Raw genomic sequence first — 23993 nt, forward strand, 5'->3', positions numbered from 1 at the left:
GGAAGGAAAGTCAGCACTACAGTACAGCAATAGTTTCAGTTTTGGTTTTTACTTGTTTTGTTTTTGGGGTTGAACCCCAGGCCTCCTGCATGTTCGGCCTCTACTCTGTCCTCACCACTGAGTGCGCTTAGTTTTTTTTTTAAAGTGTTGGGAAATGAACCCAGGGCCCTGTGCGTGCTAAGCAAATGCTCTTCCACTGCAGCCCGTCTTTACTTTTATGCATCATAGAAATGCAGATGTACAAGTAAAGCGGATGTATGGTTTGATGAGGTTTTAAAAAACAGGTATTACTCCCCCTCCCCCCCCATACACACTATGCCACTAGCCAGCTCAGGAGATAGCTCGCTGCCCTCTGGCCCTCGGTGTACTGTCCCTACAAGGAGCAGCAACTGCCCCCATTCTGTCATCCCTTTATGACTGCCTTATTCATTTCAAGTGTGGTCCCTGAGTGTACAACCTCGGTGTTACAGATTGATTTTGCCTTTCTTAAAGTCTTTTAAATTTCTTTTAATCTGCAGGTGTCCCCTCCATTTCTTTCCTTCCCTTTATTCTGTTCATTGAAGAAACTGAAACATGTGCTCTGAGGAGCTCCTGGGACTTCTCCCGGGCTGCATCTTGTGGAGAGAAGCATGTGAAACAAATTATGCCTTGGGTGCTAGCTGTTCTGTAGCAGGAAGTCATCTCTTGTTGTGAATTATACCTGGCACTTAGAGCCTACCGTTAATTAGGGCCGAAAAATATTGATATTACAATTCCTTTGTTCCTTCTATATTAATTTATTAGAATACTTCACAAAGAAAAACTGCAGCTATCTACTATTTGTATTCATTTTTTAAATTTATTTGAGAACAAAAAGGCACAAAAAAGACGAACAATAACAACAAACCCAATACAATATCAGTATAGTTACAAAACAAGATGATAGGAATTTGACAATGATTGTAATATTGTACATTGTTACCATCAAAAGGGTTTCTTAGAATAACAGATATACTCATGTAGAATTGATCTAATCGGGGGCTGGGGATTTAGCTCAGCGGCATAAGCGCCTGCCTTACAAGCAGGCAGTCGAGTTCAATCCTTGGTACCGATAAAAAAGAAAAAGACAAAAAAAAAAAAAAAGAATTTATCTAATCATATGAATATTAGCTGTTCTTTTTCAATAGCTAATACAATTAGTGGTATAGTCATTTTAGTTATCATATATATATAGATAGATAGATAGATAGATATGCACACAAATTTATGTCTTTTTCTTTTTCCCTTCCTTCTTTCCTCCTTTCCCCTATCCCAATTACTTTTCCTCTTTGAGCAGTTTCTTACCCTTACACAGTATTTATTGTAGATTTTGGAAGGCAGCTATGCTCACCACTATGCCACCAACGCTTATTGTAGATTTTGGATCATGTAGACTTTTTCAGTTTCTTACACTAGGAAGACAATACAGTATTTACACATGTGAGTTTGATTTATTTCACTTATGAGTATGGTCTCAAGTCTTGTCCATTTACTTATAAGAGTCTCAGTGCAATCTTTCTTTATAGCTGAGTAGTACTCCATTATATCAAACTACCATGTCATTTTTATCCATTCCTTGATTGATGGGCACTTAGGCTGTCTCCAAGATCTGGCTATTACAAATTGTGTTGCTATAAACACGGGTGCACATATGTCACAGTATGATGTCTTCAATTCTTCTCAGAAGATGCCCAGAAGTGGAATAGCTGCGTCCTAGCTTTCTGAGGAATCTCCACACTGATTTCCACAGTAGTTACACCAGCCTACATTCCCACCAACAGCGGAAAGAGTTCTTTTTTCCCCATAGCCCCTCCAGCATTTGTGTATCTACTATTTTTAATGACTTTATCAAAATTCACGTTATACATTTCACCCATCTCAAGTGCACAATTTGGTGCCTTTTAGGGTATTTACAGAGTTGTATAGAGCGTGTTGTTGCAGAAGGTCACTTCCTTTACCTCTTGCCCTCCCCTGAAACCCTGCAGCCCTAAGCAGACACCTAATTTCTGTCTCCACATATTGTCTCCTCTGGGCAATGCTTTTAATGGGATAAATCTGATACATGCGGTGTTTGTGACTGGCATCATTTACCTAAGCATAATGTTTTCTAGGTGCATCCGTGTGCTGGCATATATCAGTGCTTCCACTTGACAGCCAAATGATACTCCTTCAAACAAGAATACAAGTGCATTTTGTTTCTCCACCAGTTGATGAACTTTTTGGTAGTGTCTGTCTTTTTGATGTTATAAATAATGCTGCTGTGAACATTCATATACAAGTTTTTTCATGAACATAAGTTTTTATTTCTTATGCATCTATACTTACATTGATTGGAACTGTTGAGAAGGACAGTAAATCTGGGTTTAAGCATTTGAAGAACTGCTAGACCAGTGATGGTGGACCTTGTAGAGATGAGTGCCCAAACTACAACCTGAAACCCACCTGTTTATCACAAGGTGCCAGCACTACAATTAAACCTGAAACCTGAGGTTTTAGTTTAGAAAAAACAACTCATACATTTATATCTTTTGTCTTGAAAGAAAAACAATAATAAGCATGCCATAGGTTCACCACCACTGTGCTAGGCTATTTTCCAACATCATTATATAATTTTTTATTCCCATCAGCAATATATGAGGTTTTCAGTTTCTCCATTTGATATCATGTCTTTTTTTATTGTAACCATCTTAGTGGGTGTGAAGTGGTATCTGTGGTTTTGATTTGCATTCCTTTAATGACTAACAATTTTGCATATCTCTTCATGTGGTTATGGACTGCATATCTTTTGGAGAACTCTGTCTTTTGCTGTTTTTCTAATTAGGACTTTGTCTTTTATTGTGAAATTATAATCACTCTTCATTTTAGGTAAAAGTTCCTATCAGATGCAGTTTCAATCCTCCATATCCATGGATTCAACTGTGGATCAAAACAGTGTTTAAAACATGAATCTGTAGTGAATATGTATACACTTTTTCTCTCTGTCATTATTTCCTAAAGAATACAATGTAACTACTGTTTATATAGGATTTCTATTGTAGTAGGTATTGTAAGTAGTCTAGGGATGATTTAGAGTGCATGAGAGGACTGTGTAAATTCCACGCAGATTCTAGGCTGATTATATGGTGACTGTAGGGAGTACACATGAAGGGCTGACTACATAATTTGAAGAAACTGTCTTCTGTTCTGGGATGCCCTTTCTTGATGTCTTTTGAAATGAAAAATTTTATACTTTGGTGTCTGGTTCAGTTTTGCTTTGTCATAGTTCATAACGTATTGCCTGCTCCAAGGTCATGAAACATTGTGCCTCTGTTTTATTTTCAGAGTTTTATAGATTGAATTTTTTTGCAAAATAGTAGATATAGCTAGATACATCTATCTATTTACACACACATGCATACATGCATGCACGCGCACGCACACACACACACACACACACACAGGCTTATAATTTAAACTCTTCTTAGCCAGGATCATCCAAACAAATTGGTAATTCACACCAACATGATGTAGGTTAAAATATACACAGGCAATAACACAATGTTTTCTTTAGGATCTTTTTTTTTTTTTTTTTTTTTTGTCTTTTTCTTTTTTATCGGTACCAGGGATCGAACTCACAACTGCCTGCTTTCAAGGCAGGCACTTATGCCACTGAGCTAAACCCTCAGCCCCTTCTTTAGGATCTTAAGAACTTGAAGTTTATCCAGATTTGAATTTGGGTCTTTGGGAAGTGAAAAGCTTGCACTGAGCTACTGTGCTACATTTTTGCTGTATTAAGTTGTTTTGAACAATCATACCTAAACTGCCCTTGGTTTCATTCAATAAAATGTATAATAGGGTAAAAACGGGAGAAAGCATACCAGCCAGTTAGGCATTCAGTAATGCATGGTTTTTATTCTCCTGCTCTGAAAGCTTGTATTGAGAAAAACAAACAAAAACAAAACAATGTAAGAAACTCACGATTTAAAAACTGAATGACTTAGGGGCCGGGGATTTATCTCAGTGGCCTAAGCACCTGCCTGGCAAGCTCAAGGTTGTGAGTTTGATCTCTGGTACCAAAAAACAAACAAACAAAACTGGATGCTTGCATGCTTTAAAAAGAAAAATAAAAAATGGAGACCAAGTATCTGCTAATTTGCTCAAGACCTAGCAGACTTAGTGGTCCGTATCTCAAAAAGTTGATGATTTTTTAATGAGGGAGAGGAAAAACATCCACTATCCTTTTCTATCATTTAAATTGAGGCCAATAGACATTTCTTGACACCCAAAAATTATGGCAGCAGTTTAAATGTGACCAAGGGAAATGTAGAATGGAGATATTTTAAACAAGCTAGGATGCAGCAAATATAACACACCAAAATCACGATTACATTTGGAAAGAAAATACACAAAAACCAATACAAATTTCAAGATTTTTTCATTTGAAAGTAATTGTAATGGTATCGAATTCACAAATATGCTAATTTAAGCACATTACAAACATACAAATATTTCTTTGCACATGTCAGTTGACCATTCGTATCATGGTTTGAAATGAGGAAAATAGATTCATTCCCCCTAATCTGCAAATCAGTAAGTGTTTCTTTACAGTTCACTAGCAAAATCCCTACAAAACAGTAATTAACAGTGATCTGCCTGTTTTCTCACAAGGAAACACCCTCAGAACTGCATTTTGTTAAAGTTTTTATGCTAAATGTAGAAAAACTGAACTACACAAATATTGAAAAGTTAAAAATCTCTTAATTTATTCATTCCTGGTCCTACTACCACAATTTACAGGGCAGTATCTAGGGCAATGAACAGAAAAAGACAAAGCTACAAAAGCTAAAAGCTCGGGATTGTACATCTAATTGACACTGCCTTGCGTTAATCAGTAGCTGCACTTTTTGCAGACTGTGACTGTCACAGTGCTGAACTAGAGGGTTTCCTACTTAGCTGTAGTAACTTTTCCAACCATGGATCATCATTCTTTCTGTGGCAGATTTTTACGGTTCCTCGGATGCATCTGGGATGACTGTCTCAGAGTAACCTGCAGCTTTCCTAACGACTCCTTGCTGTCTCTCTGTTGCTAAGAACTATTGTCCTTTTCTGTTGGTTTTTAAAACCCTCTGCTGCCAAACTCATCACTTCTACCATCAGATCCATAACCACCACTACTGGAGTGCCAGAGCTTCTTGCAATCTGTTTGTAATCTGTTTGCTGTTGTCCACTGTAATTTCCAAAATCATTATAGTTCTCAACACCTCCATAGCTACCACAACATAACCATTTATTGGAACCATTGTAGGTCTTCTTCCTCTACTACCGTATCCAACACTTTGGTTTCCATATCCTGACCAGGGCTTCCACCATAGCTTCCACCATCACCTTATATTCACCATCACCTCTTCCATAACTACCTCTGTTTTCATCTCCTGTACCACCCATCATGGTCTCTTCCATCATGGCTGAAATTCCTTCCATCACCTCCAGAATTTCTTCCACAATCCATAAAGTTGCCAGATCCACCTCCATAACCTCTCATGATCCAGCAGACAGCACCTCTTGTTTAGGAAAGGCTTTTTTCACTTCCACAATTGTGTGGATTAATAGTGTGGTATTTCTGAATAACAATTTTATCAACTATTATCATGGCCATCAAAAGTTACAAAAGCAAATCCTGTTTTTCCCCTCTGCCCATCTCCCATAACTTCTATGGTTTCCATTGCTATACTTTTCAAAGTAGTCTCTCAAATTGAATTCTTCTGTATCTTCTTTAATACTGCCAACAATAATCAGTTAGATGGGTACCAGGCTTTACTGAATCCTTTCTAGAAACAGTTCCCTTTGGTACAACTCCACGCCCTTCACCTTTGTGTGATCGAGTGTACTTTGCAGCATCCATCTCTTTAACACAAGAGTAAGTCACAAAACCAAAGTCCCTGGAGCATTTTATTGAGGATCTCTCATTATCCCATGATTTGTGAGTGTGCCCAGTTTCCAAAATATTCTCTTAATGTGTAGTTTCAAAGCTCAGACCACTGATGTACATCTTCCTCAGTTGCTCTGGCTTCAGCCTGGCGGGGGTGACGAGGGCCAGAATCAGAGTAGAACAGTTTTAACTCCATTTTGAGACTAGACTTCTTGTAACTTAGATTCGTACATTTAGGTTTCTGATCGATTTTGAGTTAATTTCTGTATATCCTGCTATATAATGCACTCTTTGGTTACCCACTGCTGTGTGAAGGCAGGCTTAGTGCTGGATCCTTCCCTTTCTCTCTGAGAAGAAGTTGGTTCTTTAGTCCTTATATGATATTTGTTTTCATTGCAGTGATGCCATTTTTGCCATGTTCTGTTTGAGTGCTGATGAGCCTTTTTGCTTGTTACTGCAGTGGTTCCTCCTTTAGAGTTTCCCAAGGACTAGTGGGAGAACAGCAAAAACTAAGCCCATTTACAGGGCCGGAAAAGAAGCTTAAAGAGAAATGATTTGTTCTGGGACATACTTACTAATAAGTGGCAGGGGCAGGACTTGAGCCCTTGGGTCTGATTCCTTCTCTTGTACTCCTGCCCCATCTGTGTACCACACAGTCAAAAATCTAGGATAGACTGGAATTTAGATTCTAGGCCCATGACCTGCAGCAGATCTTTTGTTCATTCTGGGCCATAGTTACTTGTTCTGTGAAATCAGAAGGCTGGAAGAGCCAACTCCAAAGAATGGAACAAATTTCCTAAGGTTGCCTGTATTGAAAGGCTGCCCAGGTTTTGCTGTATAGAGTAGAGCCCTGTTATACCTCCATCCAAGAGTGTCTGATTTTGGCGAAGCTTACCATCACCTGTAGGCAGGCATTCATCTGAAAAAGCATTCTGTTTGTAGGGAGGGGCTACCAAGGGTTAAAAGTAGTTATCTGGATTTTTAACTTTATACTGTTATATGATGCTTGAATCTAATTATGAGTTTGTTACACTTAAATGATTTGAATTTCTAAAAAATTTTTGCCTGTATTCAATTTAGAGAAGTTTTTTTTTTAAGTCTTTTTGTTTCTTATCCAGCTATTACACTTTGTCTTTTCCTCTACCCATTTGTCTTCCAGAAACATGCCAAAGGCCAGGATTTGTTTGATCAGATCATATACCACCTAGACCTTGTGGAAACAGACTACTTTGGCCTCCAGTTCCTCGACTCTGCCCAGGTCACAGTATGTATTGCTTTGATTCATTTCAGGACAGATTGGCTTTTCATGCTAATTGCAGATCCACAGTTGCTAGAAATTGGTAGAGAAAAATAGGCATAGAACTCTGGTATTGGTCCAGTAATGAGCATTGGCAGGTGGTGATGGTGCTTGGGTGAAATGTATCTATGATACTTGTAGGATGCCCCCTCCCTGAGGTAGCCAGTAAACAGAATTTATGCATGGGGTACACTAAGAAGTACTTCTGGACATATAATGCCTTATAGTAGGTAGGAAGAAGAAGAAATACAGAAATTCTCCCAATGATGCTGCACCACCAGCTTGTCACAGATTCTGGCTGGTAGAGCACGGGTTCCTCGAACCACTGAGTCCCAGCCAGGCTGCAGGGAGCAGAGAGCAGGCAAAACTGGCCACCTCTAGGAGATGGGGGTAAGTTATCACAGGCTACACCTGTTTTCCTAGAGGCAGAACTGTTTAAATGCTGATGTTTAGATGCTAAAATGCATGACCTCCGTGTGTTCAGAACCACAGTTTTTGTAGTAGGAACAAATGATTTCATTGTCATCCTTCCCAACAAGATCTAGCATTGGGTTTCAAAGATAATTTATTCAACAATCTAAAAGTGTTTGTTGAGTGCCTGTTTATACACTGGACCCTGTTCTAAGCATTATGAATTAAGTGGCAAACATACCTAAAATATGGCAGGTGATAAAAAGGGTAAACAAAATTAAACAGAGGGGAGAAATAGACAGAGGGTGAGGGGATACCCTTTTAGACAGTGTGTTGAAGGGTGGGTCTCTGAGACCATGTTCCACTTTGAGACCTAGAACACTCACACCTGAAATATACTTACCAGTTATTTCCTGGGGGCCCACATGTGACAAGTGGGAGATGAAGCTGCTCAGAATTAGTACCTGGGAACTGAGTCTTCTGGAGAATCTCAGATGTTGGGACCTTAGGCAGTAGAGTAAAACCTGGACATAAATGGCCCCTGGCAGTACCTTGGGGGTGGGAAGGGGCCTCCCACTGTGTGTGTGTGTGTGTGTGTGTGTGTGTGTGTGTGTGTGTGTGTGTTCTCCCTTTGCAGACGCAACAGGACATCCTGTTTGCCTCCAGAAGATTCCCTTAGTCCTACAGCCGTTGTGTCCTGGACTCTGTGGTCTGTTTTTCAGTTGGCGTTTCACTGCAGCCCACTGGGCCCTGGGGAGCTGCATCCCAGCTTTTCCCTTTCTATCTCCCTATCCAGTTGTGCTTCCTTTGAGTTGATCCACCCAGAGTCCCGTCCCCCGTCCTCTAACTTCATGGCTGTCCTTCACATTCCTCAAGGCCTCTGTCTTGGTTCATTTCTTCCCCTAGGCAACCTCAGGGTTCAAGGTGCTGACCCTTCTGAGTATTGCTGACACTGTTTTGTCTCCTTTCTGTTCCTTTTGCCCCTCAACCCCTCCTTTCCCCTCCCCCTTCTTCTTTTGTCAATGTATGGTACCAAGGATTGAACCCAGGGCCTTCATACTGAGCTACATCCCTAAACCTTTTTTATTTTTTATTTTGAGATGAGGTCTTGGTAAGTTGTCCAGGCTAGGCTCAAATTTGTAATCCACCTGCTTCAGGTTCCCATAGTGCTTAAGCTTCATTTGAGCAAACCTCATGCAAATCCCCTATGGGTCCTGGTACCGTTCCCAGACCCAGATTTCTGACATTTGTCATTTCATAAGACCCTCTGGTCTTGGCCCGTAACGGTCCCATCCTATCTTATTACTTCATCCAGCCTCCTCCCACCTGTGCCTTCCTTCCCATCTGCATAAAGCTCTGCTGTCTCATCTACATCCCCTTGAAGGCTTTGGTTCTCACTGCCCCTCTGCTACCAGAGTTCACAGGCCCGTCTGTTCCCTCTGCTGGTTCTCGCAGGTTGCCAAGTGGAACTGGAGAGTCCCGGCTGTGCCTCCTGGCACCAGCACAGCACACACGTTCAGCCAAATCCAACTCCTGAGCTGCACTCCAAGCCTGGTCAGCTCCTCACTGGCACCTGAGCGCTCCTGGTTCCCTTTGTGGTTCATGGGCAGAGTCCTGGAGTCCTGGCCCCATAATGACTGTGGTAGCTCACGTTCTGAGAAGACCAAGATCATTTTGTTGAAACACCTTGAGTTTCCTTGCCTTACAATTCCAGTTTCTCTTTCTGTCCGTCCTGTCTCTGTCCTCAGGGAATCCACCTGCTTCTGCATTTTCTTTTTGCACCTGCATTCACAGACCTGTGTTCAGCTGCTTCCTGAGTGCCACATTCAGAGATTCCCTCTTTGTCCTCAGCATCTGACGCTCTTCAGCCCTTCTGTCTCCTGAAACACTTCTCCATTTTGCCTTCTGCGTGTCATGAAATGTGGTGGTTTCGGCTTTGAAATATCTACCGCCCACCCAGGAGAGGTGTCTGCCCTGGACCCTGTGCCTGCTTGTACCTCTTAGTCCTCTAGTGGCTCAGATAGGCCACCTTCTCTCTCTCGGCCTCATTTTTCTCATCTCTAAAATCGGGTTCCTTGATCTCACCAAGAGCTCGTTTCATTCTCATATCAGTGCTCTCAGTCTGGCGGGGAAGCCAGTGTGCCTGGCCTGTCTCCGCTGGTGAGAAGTGGGGTGTGCCACCATTTTTGCCCTTCGAGCCAAGTCTCTATTGCCTTGCTGGCAGATCTTCATTCCCAGGCAATCCTTCTCCAGCTGCTTGGCATCCTGGAAAGCTCTAGATGTGACTCCATTATGACAGACTTGGGCATGAACTTTACTGACTTGGTTGGCAGGCTTTTCCACCTGCCAGTGCCTTGTTGCTATGCAGCAGGCGGGATGCTCACGACAGGCCAGATACCTGCAGGTGCGCAGAGTCTGCAGGTTTTGAGACTTGCCAGCATCTTGCTTTATGGATATGAAAGACATTTCGTCCCTGCAAAGGCAAATGTGGGGTCCTCATCACCTGCAAGTCAGAGGATGTAAGAGTGCAGAAGAGCCTGCCAGGACCCTTCTTGTCATCCCAGTCTTTGATCTCAGCTGGAGCCTTTATAGATTGGATCCTAAGGACCTGTGCCTTCCTCTCTGTGCCTTTGCTTGAGCCCTAGAAGGCCCTCCCTCACCCTCCTTCAAGGCCATCTCAGTTGAGCACAACTTATGAAGCCTGTCCTGAGTTCCCAGGAAGCTCCTATGTAAATGTCTGAGCTCATTTGCCTTCTGTGGCAGCTTGCTTTGGTGGCCTCAGGCTGCTTATTTGTCTATGTAAACACACATTGCCTAATGACTAGATCCTAAGACTCAGCTCTTCCTCTTCTTGGTGATTCTTGAGACTAAGGTACACAACTTAGTGCTTCTTCTTTAGCTCCAGAAGGCCCATAAGAGAGGCATTTGCAAAATCTCTCCAACTTCTAGTTGGAGAAAACAAAGCCATTAGACATTGGTAAATCACTTAATGAGGAGCATGGCTTGGGCTTTGCAGTTGCAAGCAGTTGTGTTCATTCCAGTATACTGAGCTCTTCAGCCTCAGTGCTCCTATCTATAATGTATTGGTAATAACATCCGTGTAAGAGGGAAATGAAGAACCCGGTGAGTTCATGAAGAAGAAAAGGATCTATAATCTGGGACATGAGTGTGGGTCTCTGTTTTGGTTGATTTTGTGTTGCTATAAAAAAATACCTGAAGCTGAATGTTTTATAAAGTAAAGAAGCTTATTTAGGTCACACTTTTTAGAAACTTAAAGTTCAAGATTGAATGCCCTCATGTTTGGCCTCTGGCAAGGGCCTTCTGACTATGTTGTAATGTGTCAGAGAAATAGAAGGAGGAACAGCTGCATGCAGAGGGGTCGTGTGTATGAGGTGGCCTCACTTTGTAACAACCTGTTCTCTCAAGGACGAATCCAGTCCTATGATACCTAACTCACTCCTGTGACTCAGGCATTAAGAGAGTAAACCTCCATGTTTCAGTCTCCTTTCCACTGGGCTTCACCTCTCAAAGCTTCCACTACTTCAGCACCACCACACTGAGGACCAGGCTCCCAGCACTTGAACCTTTAGGAGACAAATCACATCTGGATCACAACAGGGCAGGTCCTCTCCCTATCTGAGCAAGCTGATGGGGGACCAGAGTCACAGGTGAGCACACTGAGAAGGTGAAGTTAGCTGCAACCCATAGGCCCATTCTCCTGCAGGAATATTCTTAGCAAATTTAATCAAGAGCCCTTTGCGAGGGTCTGCTGGGATGGCTGCTGAGGGTGTCATTGATTTTTATAGGGTCTGGGAGGTAACTGGATGTCACGGGAAGTGTTTCTGGGAGAGTGGGATAAAGGATGGGAAAGGAATGGTTGGCTTTGCCATTGGCTTATTGCCTCATAGTTGGGGCTCCTAGAGGTATTTATACTCACACCTGGCCCCTGATACAAGGATCAGAGGGCTTGGGCTGGCCAGCAGGGCTCTTATATACTCAGCTTACATCTCTAGCTCACTGAAAAGAGCCAGGCCTGGTTTCCATGGTGTCCTGCCCAGCCCTTAAGCAACTGTCAACGCCTGTTGGTGTCACCTATTTTTAGCAGTTGGAACTGGGACCTCCCATTTCCCAGTTAAAGAGGGATACCGTCCAGGGCCCACTCTGCAGATCACATATTGGTACAACTTAAAACAGGAACAGTGTGTGGTTTTACATATCAAAGCTTTTTGTCTGGCCTATACCCTCCTGGCTTTCATACTGTGTGGTCATGAAAGCTGCTGTTTTCTGAGTTTCCTCCAACCCCTAGCCAGGCAGTGAACTAAAAGCTTTGCATAACTCTTATTTAATATTCATCCCAGATCTGTAAAGCTGGCCATAAAGCAGACCCTTTTTATAGTTGACAAATCCAAAGTTCAGCGGCATTAGGAACCTTGTAAAGGTTAAAGTAAGGACAAAACCAGGATTCAGAACTTGGTATCCTTCCAAAGCCCAGCAGTTTCTGCTAGACTATACTGGTTCCATTCCATACCTGGCTTGCACACATGCACACGTACACTTGCTTGCACAGAAAGAAAAATAAAACTTTAAACTTTGACTTGGTTAACTTACCTAATGCCAATGAAGCCCTCTGGTTGCAAATATGAGCTGATAACTGTCCCTGTCTGCCATGTTCTTTTGGGAGACACAGACAAGTAGTCCCTAGGAGTGTGGCATGGCCAGTTGTTTAGCAAAGGGTATCCAGGCTCCTTTGTGAGTATCTGAGTGCCTGTATAAAATGAACGGCTGTCAGAGAGAAGGTGATCATTGATGTGGTCAATAGAAGAGGAGAGAAGTTTGCCAGGCAGAGATTTGAGGTAGGGATAATAACAACAGTCAAGGAGGAGATTTTCTCCTCCTTTAGGGAGCAGGTATTATGGACGGTAGATGCCACCGAATGTCTCTTTCCTAAGCCCCAGACCAACACAAATAGGATTTTGTTTTGTTTTGTTTGTTTTTGGTGGCAATACATTTTGTAGCAAAGAAATAGAGAAAAGATGATTTAAGCTTTTGTCTCAAGACTTGGCATATGTTTTCCCGCTGGTCTTTGCAACATGGAATGGCCACACGGAGAGCTGTGTAGTGAAGTTAACACATGGGCATGATGTCTGCAGGGGGACTCTGAGGATATGGAAAGGACTCTGCGGCTCCCCCTGACTTCATTCTGCCAATTGCTTGGAAGGTCATTCTGCTGGCCACTTTGCACACACTGCTGGACATTTGTGCCACTCAGATGTGATCATGAAAAGAAAGGAGAAAAGAAAGACTGAGGGGTATAGCTTGCATAGAGTACTTGCCTAGCAGAAAATCAGATGAACCTCCTGCTTCCATTGATTTGAATAGTTCAGTACAGTTTTTGTGGATACTTTGAACCTTGAGAGAGTGCCATGGCAGCTTGCTTAGTTCACGGGGAAGGAAGCCAAGGCTCAGGAACAGGGTTGCTCATGACAGCAAATCAGTGAGTAGCAGAGCTGGGACTTGAACTCTGATCTTCTGCCTCCTCCATGGTCCTATGGAGAATTATCATATGGGCTGAGGAAGAGCTGCAGCCTCTCTGAAAGCTGGTAGTGAAAAGCTGGTGAATGTTTTCCTGCCCAGGTACAAATATCAGTGCTGGATGAAAGTGAATGAATGTATCTCTGTTTAGACAAAGCCTTAAAGAAACCTCCAGGAGCTAGCATCAGTCTATTTATGGGCTTCATCCTGGTGAAAAGAAGAGATCCCTCTGTAGGTAAAGTAGGAGCCTCAAGCTAGTTCGCAGTGTAGAGGCATGAGTAATGGATGTGGACATGAATCCTGCCTTCCCTTACCAGGGCCACACTCCCCACACCATCTATAGGCTCATTGTCATCTGCTTTGAGGCCTGAGCCGGTGATGGATGCAACACAGTAGCTCTCAAAATGCTTCTTTCCTTCTCTGTTCATCCTTTGGATGTGATTACCTCTTCAGGTTCATTCTAGCTCTAATTTAAACACAAGCTAGATATTCTTTTTAACCCAAGGAAATCTGTAGTACTTGAAATCCCATTATGATTTCTATCACTCAAGCTTAATGGCAAGGGCTCTGGGGATGTTCAGCAAAGGGATTTTGGATGTTCTTTAATTCCCAAGCTTCTCTTGGGCATTCCCTTTCTCATTCTTCTGTGTAGATTTTTTAGCCTGTGTAACCTGCAGTCAGCCTGAGTATGTGTTATGTGTCCAGAATTTATGTACTACTAGAACAGATGGGCTTTGCCAGGATCACCTCACACTTCCTGATTTATGGGAAGGGCTTTGCCAGATGGACTTCAATGACAAAATTCAGATCAGAAACCACCTTGCTAATTCTCGTTAATGTTTGAGTTAAATGTCTTGCCATTTGAACTCAGAAATGCATCTGTCTATCTGCAGTGACTGGTCCCATGGTCTTTTGGGAGACGTAGAGCTGTTTACTTGGCTTTACAGATAGGCAGCTGGATATATTTAGCCAGGACACAGGTGAACACCCAGACAGATCCTGCTGCTGCTCTGTATAGTCCTCTGGCCATGCATAGGATGGAATTTACTAAATGCCACATTGAGCTCTCTTTGCTTCAGTATTCAAGTCACATAGAGTCTTGTGGGATAAAATATGAGTGACCAAAACCTGGTAAGCTCCTGCAGCTATGAAGAAAGTCAGGTCACTTTGAGCTGGTTAGATACAAAATGATTTTTATCTTTTCTCATTTTTGGATTGTGACTGGGTTTCTTAGCACCTCTGATGCTGCTGCCAAAACCCAATTTGAAACTCCCTCAAGGGGTCAAGGAGCTTTCAAAATAAGGAAACTATTTCTGATTCCTTTCTTAGCTTAGTGCACCCCAGGCTTTTCATAGGACTTGGTTCTGGCAGGTCTTGCTTTGATCAGGAAGGATGGGGCATGACCCTACCTTGGAGTAAGGGAGCTCCATTAGTGATATAGCACAGCGTGCCTACTACCTGTGGCACCCAGCCATGGTCTGCCTGTGTGTTAAACTTTGCCACAGACACTTGGACCTTTTTCTATGAAGACTGACTAGCCCATACAAGTTGAGATTGCTTGAGATTTTAGGGAACTCAAATAGTCATTGTCAGAAAGGTGGTGGATGACTCAAGATTATCAGTGCATCTTCCTAAATAAGAGAGGATGCAAAAATCTTCAGAACTAAAGCTTTAAAGGACATACTGGGAGCATTTACAAAACCAGGGTGCTCTGAACCTCTGGTCAATGAATCTTGGGTAAGACGTGGATACTGATTGCTTTAAAGTGTTTTGCATTATTATAGTATACAGCCACAGCTGAAAATCTTGGAGAAGGAAACCACACAAATTAGACTTGAGTAGAGATTAGAGTTTGACAGTAAAGGTAGAGGAAGAGTGGGCTGAAAACTTGATCTGTTCTGAATTGTAGTAGGAGGACTTGAGAAAGCAAAAAAAAAAAAAGGACAAGCTTCTGTAAGCTGTGATGTTCTTGGGCTGCATTGCCTAGAAGTTTCCAGGGAGAACTTTCTTCAAGGGAAAAGCTGGATTCCTTTAAGAATAGGTTTAGACAGCGATTCACAAAGTAGTTGGCATGAGAGTAAATATGCTTATACCCAATCTGCATCTGTCCTACCAGGGCTCAGGTTGGGGGTTTTCAACTGAGAGTAGTAGTGATTCCTAATTACCATAACACAGACTGATAATCAAAAGCTGCCTGGTAGGCAAATGACAATGAATGCTGAAATGACAACCCAGCTTCCCCTGCTAACAATATCCTCATGAGAATTTTTTTTTAAATGCAGAAAAATAAAAAGAAAAAAGTAAACAGTATTCCCGTTCCACAACCCAGAAATAACCCCTGCAAATCTTTCTGGACATCTCTTAATAGAAAATAATAATTTAATATAAATGGAATCCTACCTGGTTATCTGCCATTGTGTTATAGATCTCTTGCCACATCAATAAAGATAGGCCTACATCACTTAAATAGTATGTCATTATATTGATGAGCCATTTTTTAATCTGCCTTTGTCGATGGACATTTAGGTCATTTCCAATTCAGAGCTATTAATCATGAGGAGAAGTGTCCTGTGTGTGCGCCTTTGAGATGAGCATCCTGCTGTGGTGATCTGCTTCTTTTATTACACACCAGCCCGCCTGGGAGTGGACATAACAAAAGCCCACGTTCTCCCCTCACACTGCTCATAGGCTTATTGTGATGCAATTTATCTGTTACATGCTTTTGTGTTTCCTCCTCCCTCTCCTCCCACACAGTCTTAACGGGGTGCTTTGGTTATGTGTGGAGTACCCGCGATATTAATTTAGCCCCGCCCTTTCTCATTATTAGGATGTGTAGAGTGTAGATTGCTTCTGAAAGTTCCCTGCAATCAGCAGAGTGGCCTCTGGCTCTGAATAGCTAGTGAAAAACCACTCTGGCTGTGTCATCATTCCAGCTGTTTTTGTAGCATTGAAGTTCCAGCAGGTGTTGAGTTTACTCAGTGTAATAGTGCTCCCTAACTCACCTCATTTAAAAAAATGATTCATATTTTCAGTTGTTCATTTCTCACCCTAATACGTGTCTGCTAAGTACTGTACCTAGTGCCTGTCACAGGAAGCACAGGAATGATTCAGTGCAGGTCCCTGATCGTGAGGGGCTTATTTTCAAAGGGGCTCACAGTACAGACAGGCTCTGACTTACAGTGATTCAACTTCATGATGATGCAAAAGTGATACACATTTAGTAGAAACTGTACTTCAGATTTTAAATTTTGATCTTTCCCTGGGCTAGCACTACTCTCTCCAGATCCTGGGCAGTGACAGTGGCAGCAAACTACAATTCCCAGGCAACCAAGAGTGAACAGTCAGTACTCACTGTTACTTAGCTGTGATGTGCAGCTGTAAACTTTTAATTTTTAATTTTAATTTAATTTTTTTCAGCTTACAGTTTTTTCACTTTGCAATGGGTTTATCTGGCCATAACCTGCTTCTGTAGCTAGCTATGAATGGAAGTTAGGCTCTTGAGACATTCTTAGGTGAGGGAAATAGTTCATGATCTCTTATTTACTTCAGACGGAAGTAGTTCTGGTAAAAATTTAAGGAACTTACAATATTGTACCTTCTTTGACAGCAAAATTATCTTAGGCAAATGCCTGCCTATCTTTCCATCTACAATGTGGTCGTTTCCTTGGCAAAAGAATAAAAGGGCCATGAACTTTGGCTCTATCATTTCAGGACCTAGGCTGATAGAAATTCACGACTGAGGTATGAGGAGAGGTTCTAACATCATAGCTTGTACTTTCTGCTAGCTTAACAGAGACTAGGACATATTGGAGAAGATTAATTAAAACATGAGCAAGTCTGAAGGAAAAGGCAATGGAGGGGTTCCACTGATGCCAGGGGTTTTACAGATCAATTCATTAAGGGGTTTTCAGTTGTAGGTACTACTTCTAAAAACTTAGGAAAAGCATGGCACCCTGTTTATGCAATTTTGTGCATAAAAATGCACAATTTGTGAACATCATACCAAGCACTTTGCAGGTCCCCAAGCAAAGAACTCATAACCTGATCCAGCCCCTGGTTTTTGTTGGTAGAATTACTCATGTTTATAGAGGAGGGTAAGTAACTATGAGGCCCTAAAATCTTGCTGTTGATTGATTCCTGAAGAAATGTTTTCTTTCTTTCAGCACTGGCTGGATCATTCTAAACCCATCAAAAAGCAGATGAAAAGTAAGTGAACAGAATTTTGTCTAGTCTTTTATTTGTCAGTAAACATCTTTGCCCAAGTTTTGAGGTTTTATGTTTTCACTAAAACTTAAAAGCATTTTTATAGAAATCTAATTTTAAGTGTATACATTTTACTAAAGCTGGCCAAAGTTAAAGTTTAAAATTTAAATAATGGTTTGTAGTAGGTATCAAAAATCCACCTGAACTCTCATTTGAAGACACACCTGCCATTGAGAAATGATAGACAACCTGAAAATGTGACTGCACCTCCTGTGCGCTCTTCCTAATGAAATACAGAGTAGGCTCAGTGACTGGGAGCCTGGGAGCTCTCCTTGGGGGTGTGGTTCAACTTACTCCTGTACGGGAGGCAACAGTGCTTCTCTAATGATGTTTATGTTTGAGTCATTTTTTTAAAGGTTCGTATTTTCTTCAAAATACTTCAGGGTACACTTGTTTTGTTTTTAGATGGCAGAATACTTTGCTTCTTATGTCATTTTCCTTTAGCCTGCTTTGTACTTTGTAAAACATAGATACCAACTTGGACTATCTTGGCGTCAGCGGTCAAAGTAAAGTGCCAGCTCTTAGTAATTCACCCAGATCCTTTTCTACCCAAATGAGGTTAACAGTTAAATCGTCGTAGTCAGCGTAAAAGTTCATTTCAGTACTAGCTTTGCATGCTCAGTTGTTCCCTCCAAATGGAAGGGCAAATGCGCTACAGATTTTAATTTTTTTTTTCTTTTCATCCATTCTGTGATCTTCAAAATTGGGGAAACAACTTCAACCTTCTGTCTACAAATGTTTAGTTGGACCTGCTTACGCTTTGCACTTTCGAGTTAAATACTATTCTTCAGAACCGAACAACCTTCGAGAAGAGTTTACAAGGTAGGACATTCGCAGAGGATCCTGCCTGGTAGTGCTTGCCTCACCTAGATTTATGAGTCTTGTAAGTTGTAGGCTTGCCTCCCTTTCTGTTTGCTGTCTCTATTTCTTAGCAAGAGTTATTAGCATTTTTCCAGGTCTAATAAATTCTGTTGAAAATTCAAAGCTTTGCTTAATTTGATATTGTTTTTAGTTAATAAACATATTTATTTTCTTGTCCCATGTCTATTTTCTTAGGCCTTGGCATTTTGATTGTTTTATGGTATTATATTTGGTCTCAGCTACAAAAAAGGGAAGGCTGATATTGAGAGAATATTTTCCAATCCACATTACTGTCTTATTTTTTTTAAGGCTGCAAAAGAGCCCCCTGATTGTTACAGTAGAAAACACCATCTTTTTAAACAAACTGTGCGAGTTACCTCAACGTTGTCTGAACCCTTCTGTGTCATCTTTGTTGTGCCCACCTGTGTTTCTTTATTTCTTGGACTTCAGAAAGTGTCAAAGGAAAATAGCGTTTTATATATGCATCTTCCCTCTAGCTACCCTTCCATCTGTGAAATTCTTTACCCAGCCTTTTCCTGCCATTGATATCCCAAAGCTTCCTTATTACTTTTTGTGCCTGATGGATTATGATGGTGATATGTACATAGCTAGGCAGTCTGCAGTGGTGACCACTAACACTTTAAAGACTAACCGTGTGTCACCATTGCCTTACTGAAATAGCCTACAGGACTTTGTTGTTGTTGTTGTTTGTTTGTTTTTTGTTTTTGAGACAGGGTCTCAGTGTGTGGTTCAGGTTGGCCTTGTTCTATGTAGCCCGGGCTGGCCTCAAACTCATGATCCTTGTACCACAGCCTCCCAAGTGCTGGGATTACAAACATTCACCACTGTATCCGGCTCCTCAGGGCTTTTGTGGTTAGGTTTTCCCGCAAGCATCAGAAGTTCTGGGCATGTTGGTACTGTGTTCCCCTTGATGTGGATATACAAGTGAGTATCTGGAATTTCAGAAGTAAAGTTAAATTACAGTTAAACACCTGTTGAGAAGCCAGACATTCTGAACTGTGCTAGAACCTTCACCATCACCCCCTTGATTTCCAGGTCACCCAGATTCCCCTCTGTCCATCTCACAGAAAACAGCTGCCTGCATTTTTTCCCCAAGGTTCAAACAAATCAAATTACTCCAGTGTTCCTCTTCAGAGCTCTTTATGAAACATGCTGCTTCTGTCCCCAAAATCAGAGGTTTTTAAACCAAATGGTGTGAATCAAAAACACCTGGGAAGCTCTTGAGCAATTCAAAAGGGGGCCCACTCTGACATGTACGGTTCTGACTCTGTAGCTATGGAGTAGAGCATGGGCAGCCTTGGTTTTTACAAAGCATTGCAAGTGGTACTGTTGCCCTCATCCTCCTGGTTTAAAAAAAAAAACAAAATACTGAAGCTAAGGTGTTTATTTCTGCCTAAGTTCCATTTCTGTTATTTGCTGTCTTCTCCATTTTCTCTTGGCACTCTAACAAGTTGCAGTCCTAATCTCGGACTGTTCTATGTACACGTGTGTCTGTGGTCTGTGTACCTATTTTGCTAAGGGTCTGCAGTTAGGCTGCACCAGAAGGAAAAGTCCCAAGCTGTTGCTAGCAGGATCCAGTCAGTTACAGACTTGTTGATGTGATTCTGGAATCTGCTGGCTGGAGTCGCTGAGGGCTGAACTCAGCAGCTCCACCCTGCTGGTTTTATTAGATGCATTGCATGCCTGCATGCCGAGTTCCGTGTGCCTGTTGGGCTTGCTTCTTGAGCACGTAATGGTTATGGAAGGTGTCATTGGATTTCTTAGTGTTCTATGTTCCATCCTGCAAGTATCTTGAAAATTCCCAACATGCCCTCACCAGCTCATTGAGGTTGTAGGGTGCCTTCCTGGAGGCCCATAAGGAGATGTTTACCCAAGTTCTCATTTACTTTGGCCTCCCTTTGACAGTGCAAAACCCCAGGCTGTACTTGGGGTGGGATTTGTGTTGAGAAGTTGGGGATTGGAGGTGGGGCAGGGAGATTTACCTTCTGTTGACTTTTGTATATATTTGTCAGGTACCTGTTTGTTTTACAACTCAGGCATGACATTCTTTCTGGAAAGTAAGTATGTTTTTTTTCTAAATCTTAATCCAGGATATATCATAGTATATTTCAAAATAATTCACTGTTTTAACTCTTTTACCCTTGTTCCCTTTTCAAAATTCAAAAAAGTGCACCAGGCATTGTAAAGTGAGTCTAATACTTGTATCACTGTCATTATCATCCTGTTTTAAATGATTCTTATATGCTTGAAGCATTTCCAAAAGCATTTAATATCTTAAGTGATGTGTATTTGGGAATAATTCTCTCCCTGATCACATCACTGCCCCATTCATAATGGCTTTTGTCGTATTTGCAAGCAAGATACGTTATTAGTATGTATACACGTACAAATATTTGGACAGTCAAAAAGGTTCATTCATCACCATCTACATTGAAGTAATGTAAAGAGGTTATGTTTTGATTCAAATAGAAAAAAGTTTAGATATCTCATCTCATTTCCTTTTCCCCCTTGCAAAGTGGTTTTTAAATACTAAGGCTTCTGGATACTCACAAAGATTATTGAGCATGAGAAGCATTAGCACTGAAGTAGTTGATTTAGCATGCAATATTAATTTATTTTAAAGATAACAGATTGCAGGAGTCATAACTTTTACTGTTAAGTCATTTTTCTACATAGGGATGGAATATTTTCTATTATATAACAAGTTAAGGCTACATTGAGTCTAAGAAGTAATATATCTGATGTTACAAGAATACATTCTGATTTTTGAATGTAATCTGAAGGAAATTTAAAAGTGTAATTTCTGAATTTGAAAACTCAATAGAAAAGATGCTGTAAAATTTTCAGTGAAATATACTGAATAGAACAAGAAGATTGTACAGTGTATACATTTGCCTTATTCAGCCATGCAATATAGATCTTTGGTTGGCGTTTGTATTATGAGTGTGCATATATTTTTCTCTCTCTCCATACTGTGCTTCTCACATAAAGGCCTTGTAACTGTAGAGATTGTCTTCAGTTTAGAAAAATACTAATGACAACACTTTGCATTTGTACAGTACTTTGCAGTTTATATGCACTCCTAGTTGGTTTATTGTACCTTAAAGTGAATGCTATTCTAGTCCCAGCTGTGAATAGCAGACTGCTGTTCTGCCTGCTGTGAGCTGGGTGATGGTGGGAACAGCCCGACACAGACTTCCTCATCTGTAAAGTGGGAGGGGGGAACAGTGGCCATGTCCATCCCAGGAGTTTACAGCTGGATGCATTAACCGAATTGCATGAGATATATGAAAAGGCTTATAAAAACTATGAAGTGCTATACCAATGTATGTCATTTTTATTTTTCTAACTAACCTCGAAATGTAAGTGTGAGTGAGATCACGGGTTGGCGGTAACACTCTTCTACCTTTCTGCCTCAGTAATACATAGTAGAATGCTGGGCATATCCTGCTGTCCTAGCCACAGTAGATGTGGTATATTCTTATTTTTAACACTAATACCTTGTTTTAAGGATGACTGAGGGCAGCTTGAAAAACCACATGTACTAGGTCAAGATGAAATAAATTTAAATAAGTTTTGAAATAATGCAAAGGGACCCTTTTCTTTCTGTTTTCCAGACTTTTCCATGCTTGCCAAATTCAGTAAAGTTGCCTTCAGGATTGATAGAAAGTATGCTTAGATTGGATTGTTTTGCCATATGATGAGAGCTGATTTTGAGAAACTTATAGTGTGCCAGTATTTGCATTCTTTAATGTAGACAACAAAAATATAAATTAAGAACAAAAATCATTGCTTAGGTATTACTGCCTTTTGAAGAATGATTTTATTGATGTTTTGTATGTTTGTGAGTATATAATTTCATATTTAAAATTAATTTCTTCTCTTTTTTTAAGATTGAAATGTCCCTATGAAACAGCTGTGGAATTAGCTGCTCTCTGTCTACAAGGTACATTCATCTTTTGTAGTTAATTACTGCTTTAATGTTACTACTTTTCGTTACAACAAACAAGTATGTACCATGCCAGGCCCAGTGCTGTACTTTGTCCTGGTGTGTGAATGAGTAGGTCTTTACCCCCAAGTGCCTTGCAGTTCAGTGAGGAAGTTGGATGCAAAGCACAGTGCACCCCTTCAGCAGCAGGCATGCAGGCTTGGATGAGACGGGGCTGTGGAGGGGTGAAGGGACGGAGCAGAGTCAGGGACCAGGGCATAAAGCCAAAGTGCTGAGAGGAGCTGGAGTATATTTCTGCGGCAGATAGAATGTGCTTGCCTAGAGTGCCTGCGGCCCTGGACTCAATCCCCAGCATCACCAAAAGAGGGCAAGGGGTAGCACCATTGAATGTATGTCTGGATGAAGTTCAAGAAGCTGCATGGGTGGATGGCCTCAGACTGCAGGAACTTCAGTGGGTAGCAGTTAAGTCTTTGTAAGCTCCTGAGGGTGTCAGCTGGTCAGATCTGCATGTTAGAAGGACCAAGTTGGTGGTATGGGGAGCAGGGTTGAAGCAGGACTCAGAGCTGGGGCTGGTAAACCAGAGAGAAAGGGTGGCCAGACAGAGATAATAAGAAACCGAGCCTAGCAAGTGGTTGTGCACACATGCCAGAAAACAACCTTGGTGTGGTACACGGAGGTGGACTCCGTGATGAGACTTAGGTGTAAGGGAGGAGGCAGAGATGACTCAGCCTGCTTTTCCATGGGTGGGTGGTGGCAGCGGGGAGCAGTGAGCAGCTAGAAGAGGAGCTGAGTGCTAGTGGAGGAGCTGGCCCTCATTGGGCCTTGGATGGGAGGTGCTGAGGCAGCAGGAGCTCCTTGAAGGGGTAGCTGGATGAAGCTGATTCTGAGGTCGTTGTAGAAGCAGTGCTCTAGGTCGTCAGGTGGAGAGACTGGTGACAAGGAGTGTCACTGTTGGCTATTCATCCCGAGGGTGCGCTGGTGGATTGTAGTTTACAGTGCATAAGAAACACTTGCTGAAGTCTCCAGTGCTAGTTAGGAGAATGCTAATGTGTAGCTGCACGTACAGTGTCTCATTAGCACATCGGATAGACATATGCTGTGAATCCATTTACCAGTGTGTTCATTGACTTCTATTGGGTTATGAATTATGATACATCTATTCATAATTAGTATGTTTGAACACCGTAATAAGATTGGCTTGCCACTTTTTAATTTAACGGTTTTTAGAAGTTGATCTGAGAAATTTCTTCAGATTATATACTTACTACAGAATATCAGGAAACTAGTACAGTAATCAGGCAGGGAAAGGAAGCGTTTCTATGAACTTTGAATGGATTTTTAAGAAATGTAATTCTAATCAGAGTTGTATACAAATCTTTCATATTTTGTTTAGCCTTGGCATTTTTTGTAAATGTATTTTGTCATTTAAAAAACAATCCCAGTGAGTTTTGATGTTGTTTTTTAGTTTTTTGAGACAAGGTGTGGCTATATAGTCCAGGCTGGCCTTGAACTCAGTGTAGCCCAGGCTGGCCTTGAACTTGCTGTGATCCTCTTACACCTCAGCCTCCCAGGTGCTGGTGTTACAGGTGACATGATGTCTAGCTTTTCATAAAGATATTTTTTAATGGGTGTAAGGTACATTAGTGGATACTTGTATTCCTCAGTCACCTGGTAAGTCCTGTTGTCTAATGGGGGCTTGGCTTGCAGTAAATGCTTAGTAAGTACAGAATGAA

At 41.5% G+C, this 23993-nt stretch overlaps 1 protein-coding gene across 6 annotated transcripts in view; it reads left to right on the plus strand.

Annotated features, from left to right (window-relative positions):
* Window positions 1–23993, plus strand: part of Epb41l4b (erythrocyte membrane protein band 4.1 like 4B) — a 131044-nt gene that overhangs the window by 32706 nt on the left and 74345 nt on the right. For all 6 annotated transcript variants that reach the window (XM_063261074.1, XM_063261086.1, XM_063261102.1 and 3 more), the window contains exons 2-6: window positions 7086–7190; window positions 17330–17372; window positions 18173–18251; window positions 20324–20368; window positions 22205–22257. In XM_063261074.1, coding sequence (XP_063117144.1) covers window positions 7086–7190; window positions 17330–17372; window positions 18173–18251; window positions 20324–20368; window positions 22205–22257 — 325 coding nt within the window. The remainder of the gene's footprint in view (window positions 1–7085; window positions 7191–17329; window positions 17373–18172; window positions 18252–20323; window positions 20369–22204; window positions 22258–23993) is intronic.

This window comes from Cavia porcellus, unplaced genomic scaffold (genome assembly GCF_034190915.1).
Source record: "Cavia porcellus strain 051 isolate PalLab524CR breed Dunkin Hartley unplaced genomic scaffold, mCavPor4.1 scaffold_1, whole genome shotgun sequence".
In the NCBI taxonomy this organism is placed as follows: Eukaryota; Metazoa; Chordata; class Mammalia; order Rodentia; family Caviidae; genus Cavia; species Cavia porcellus.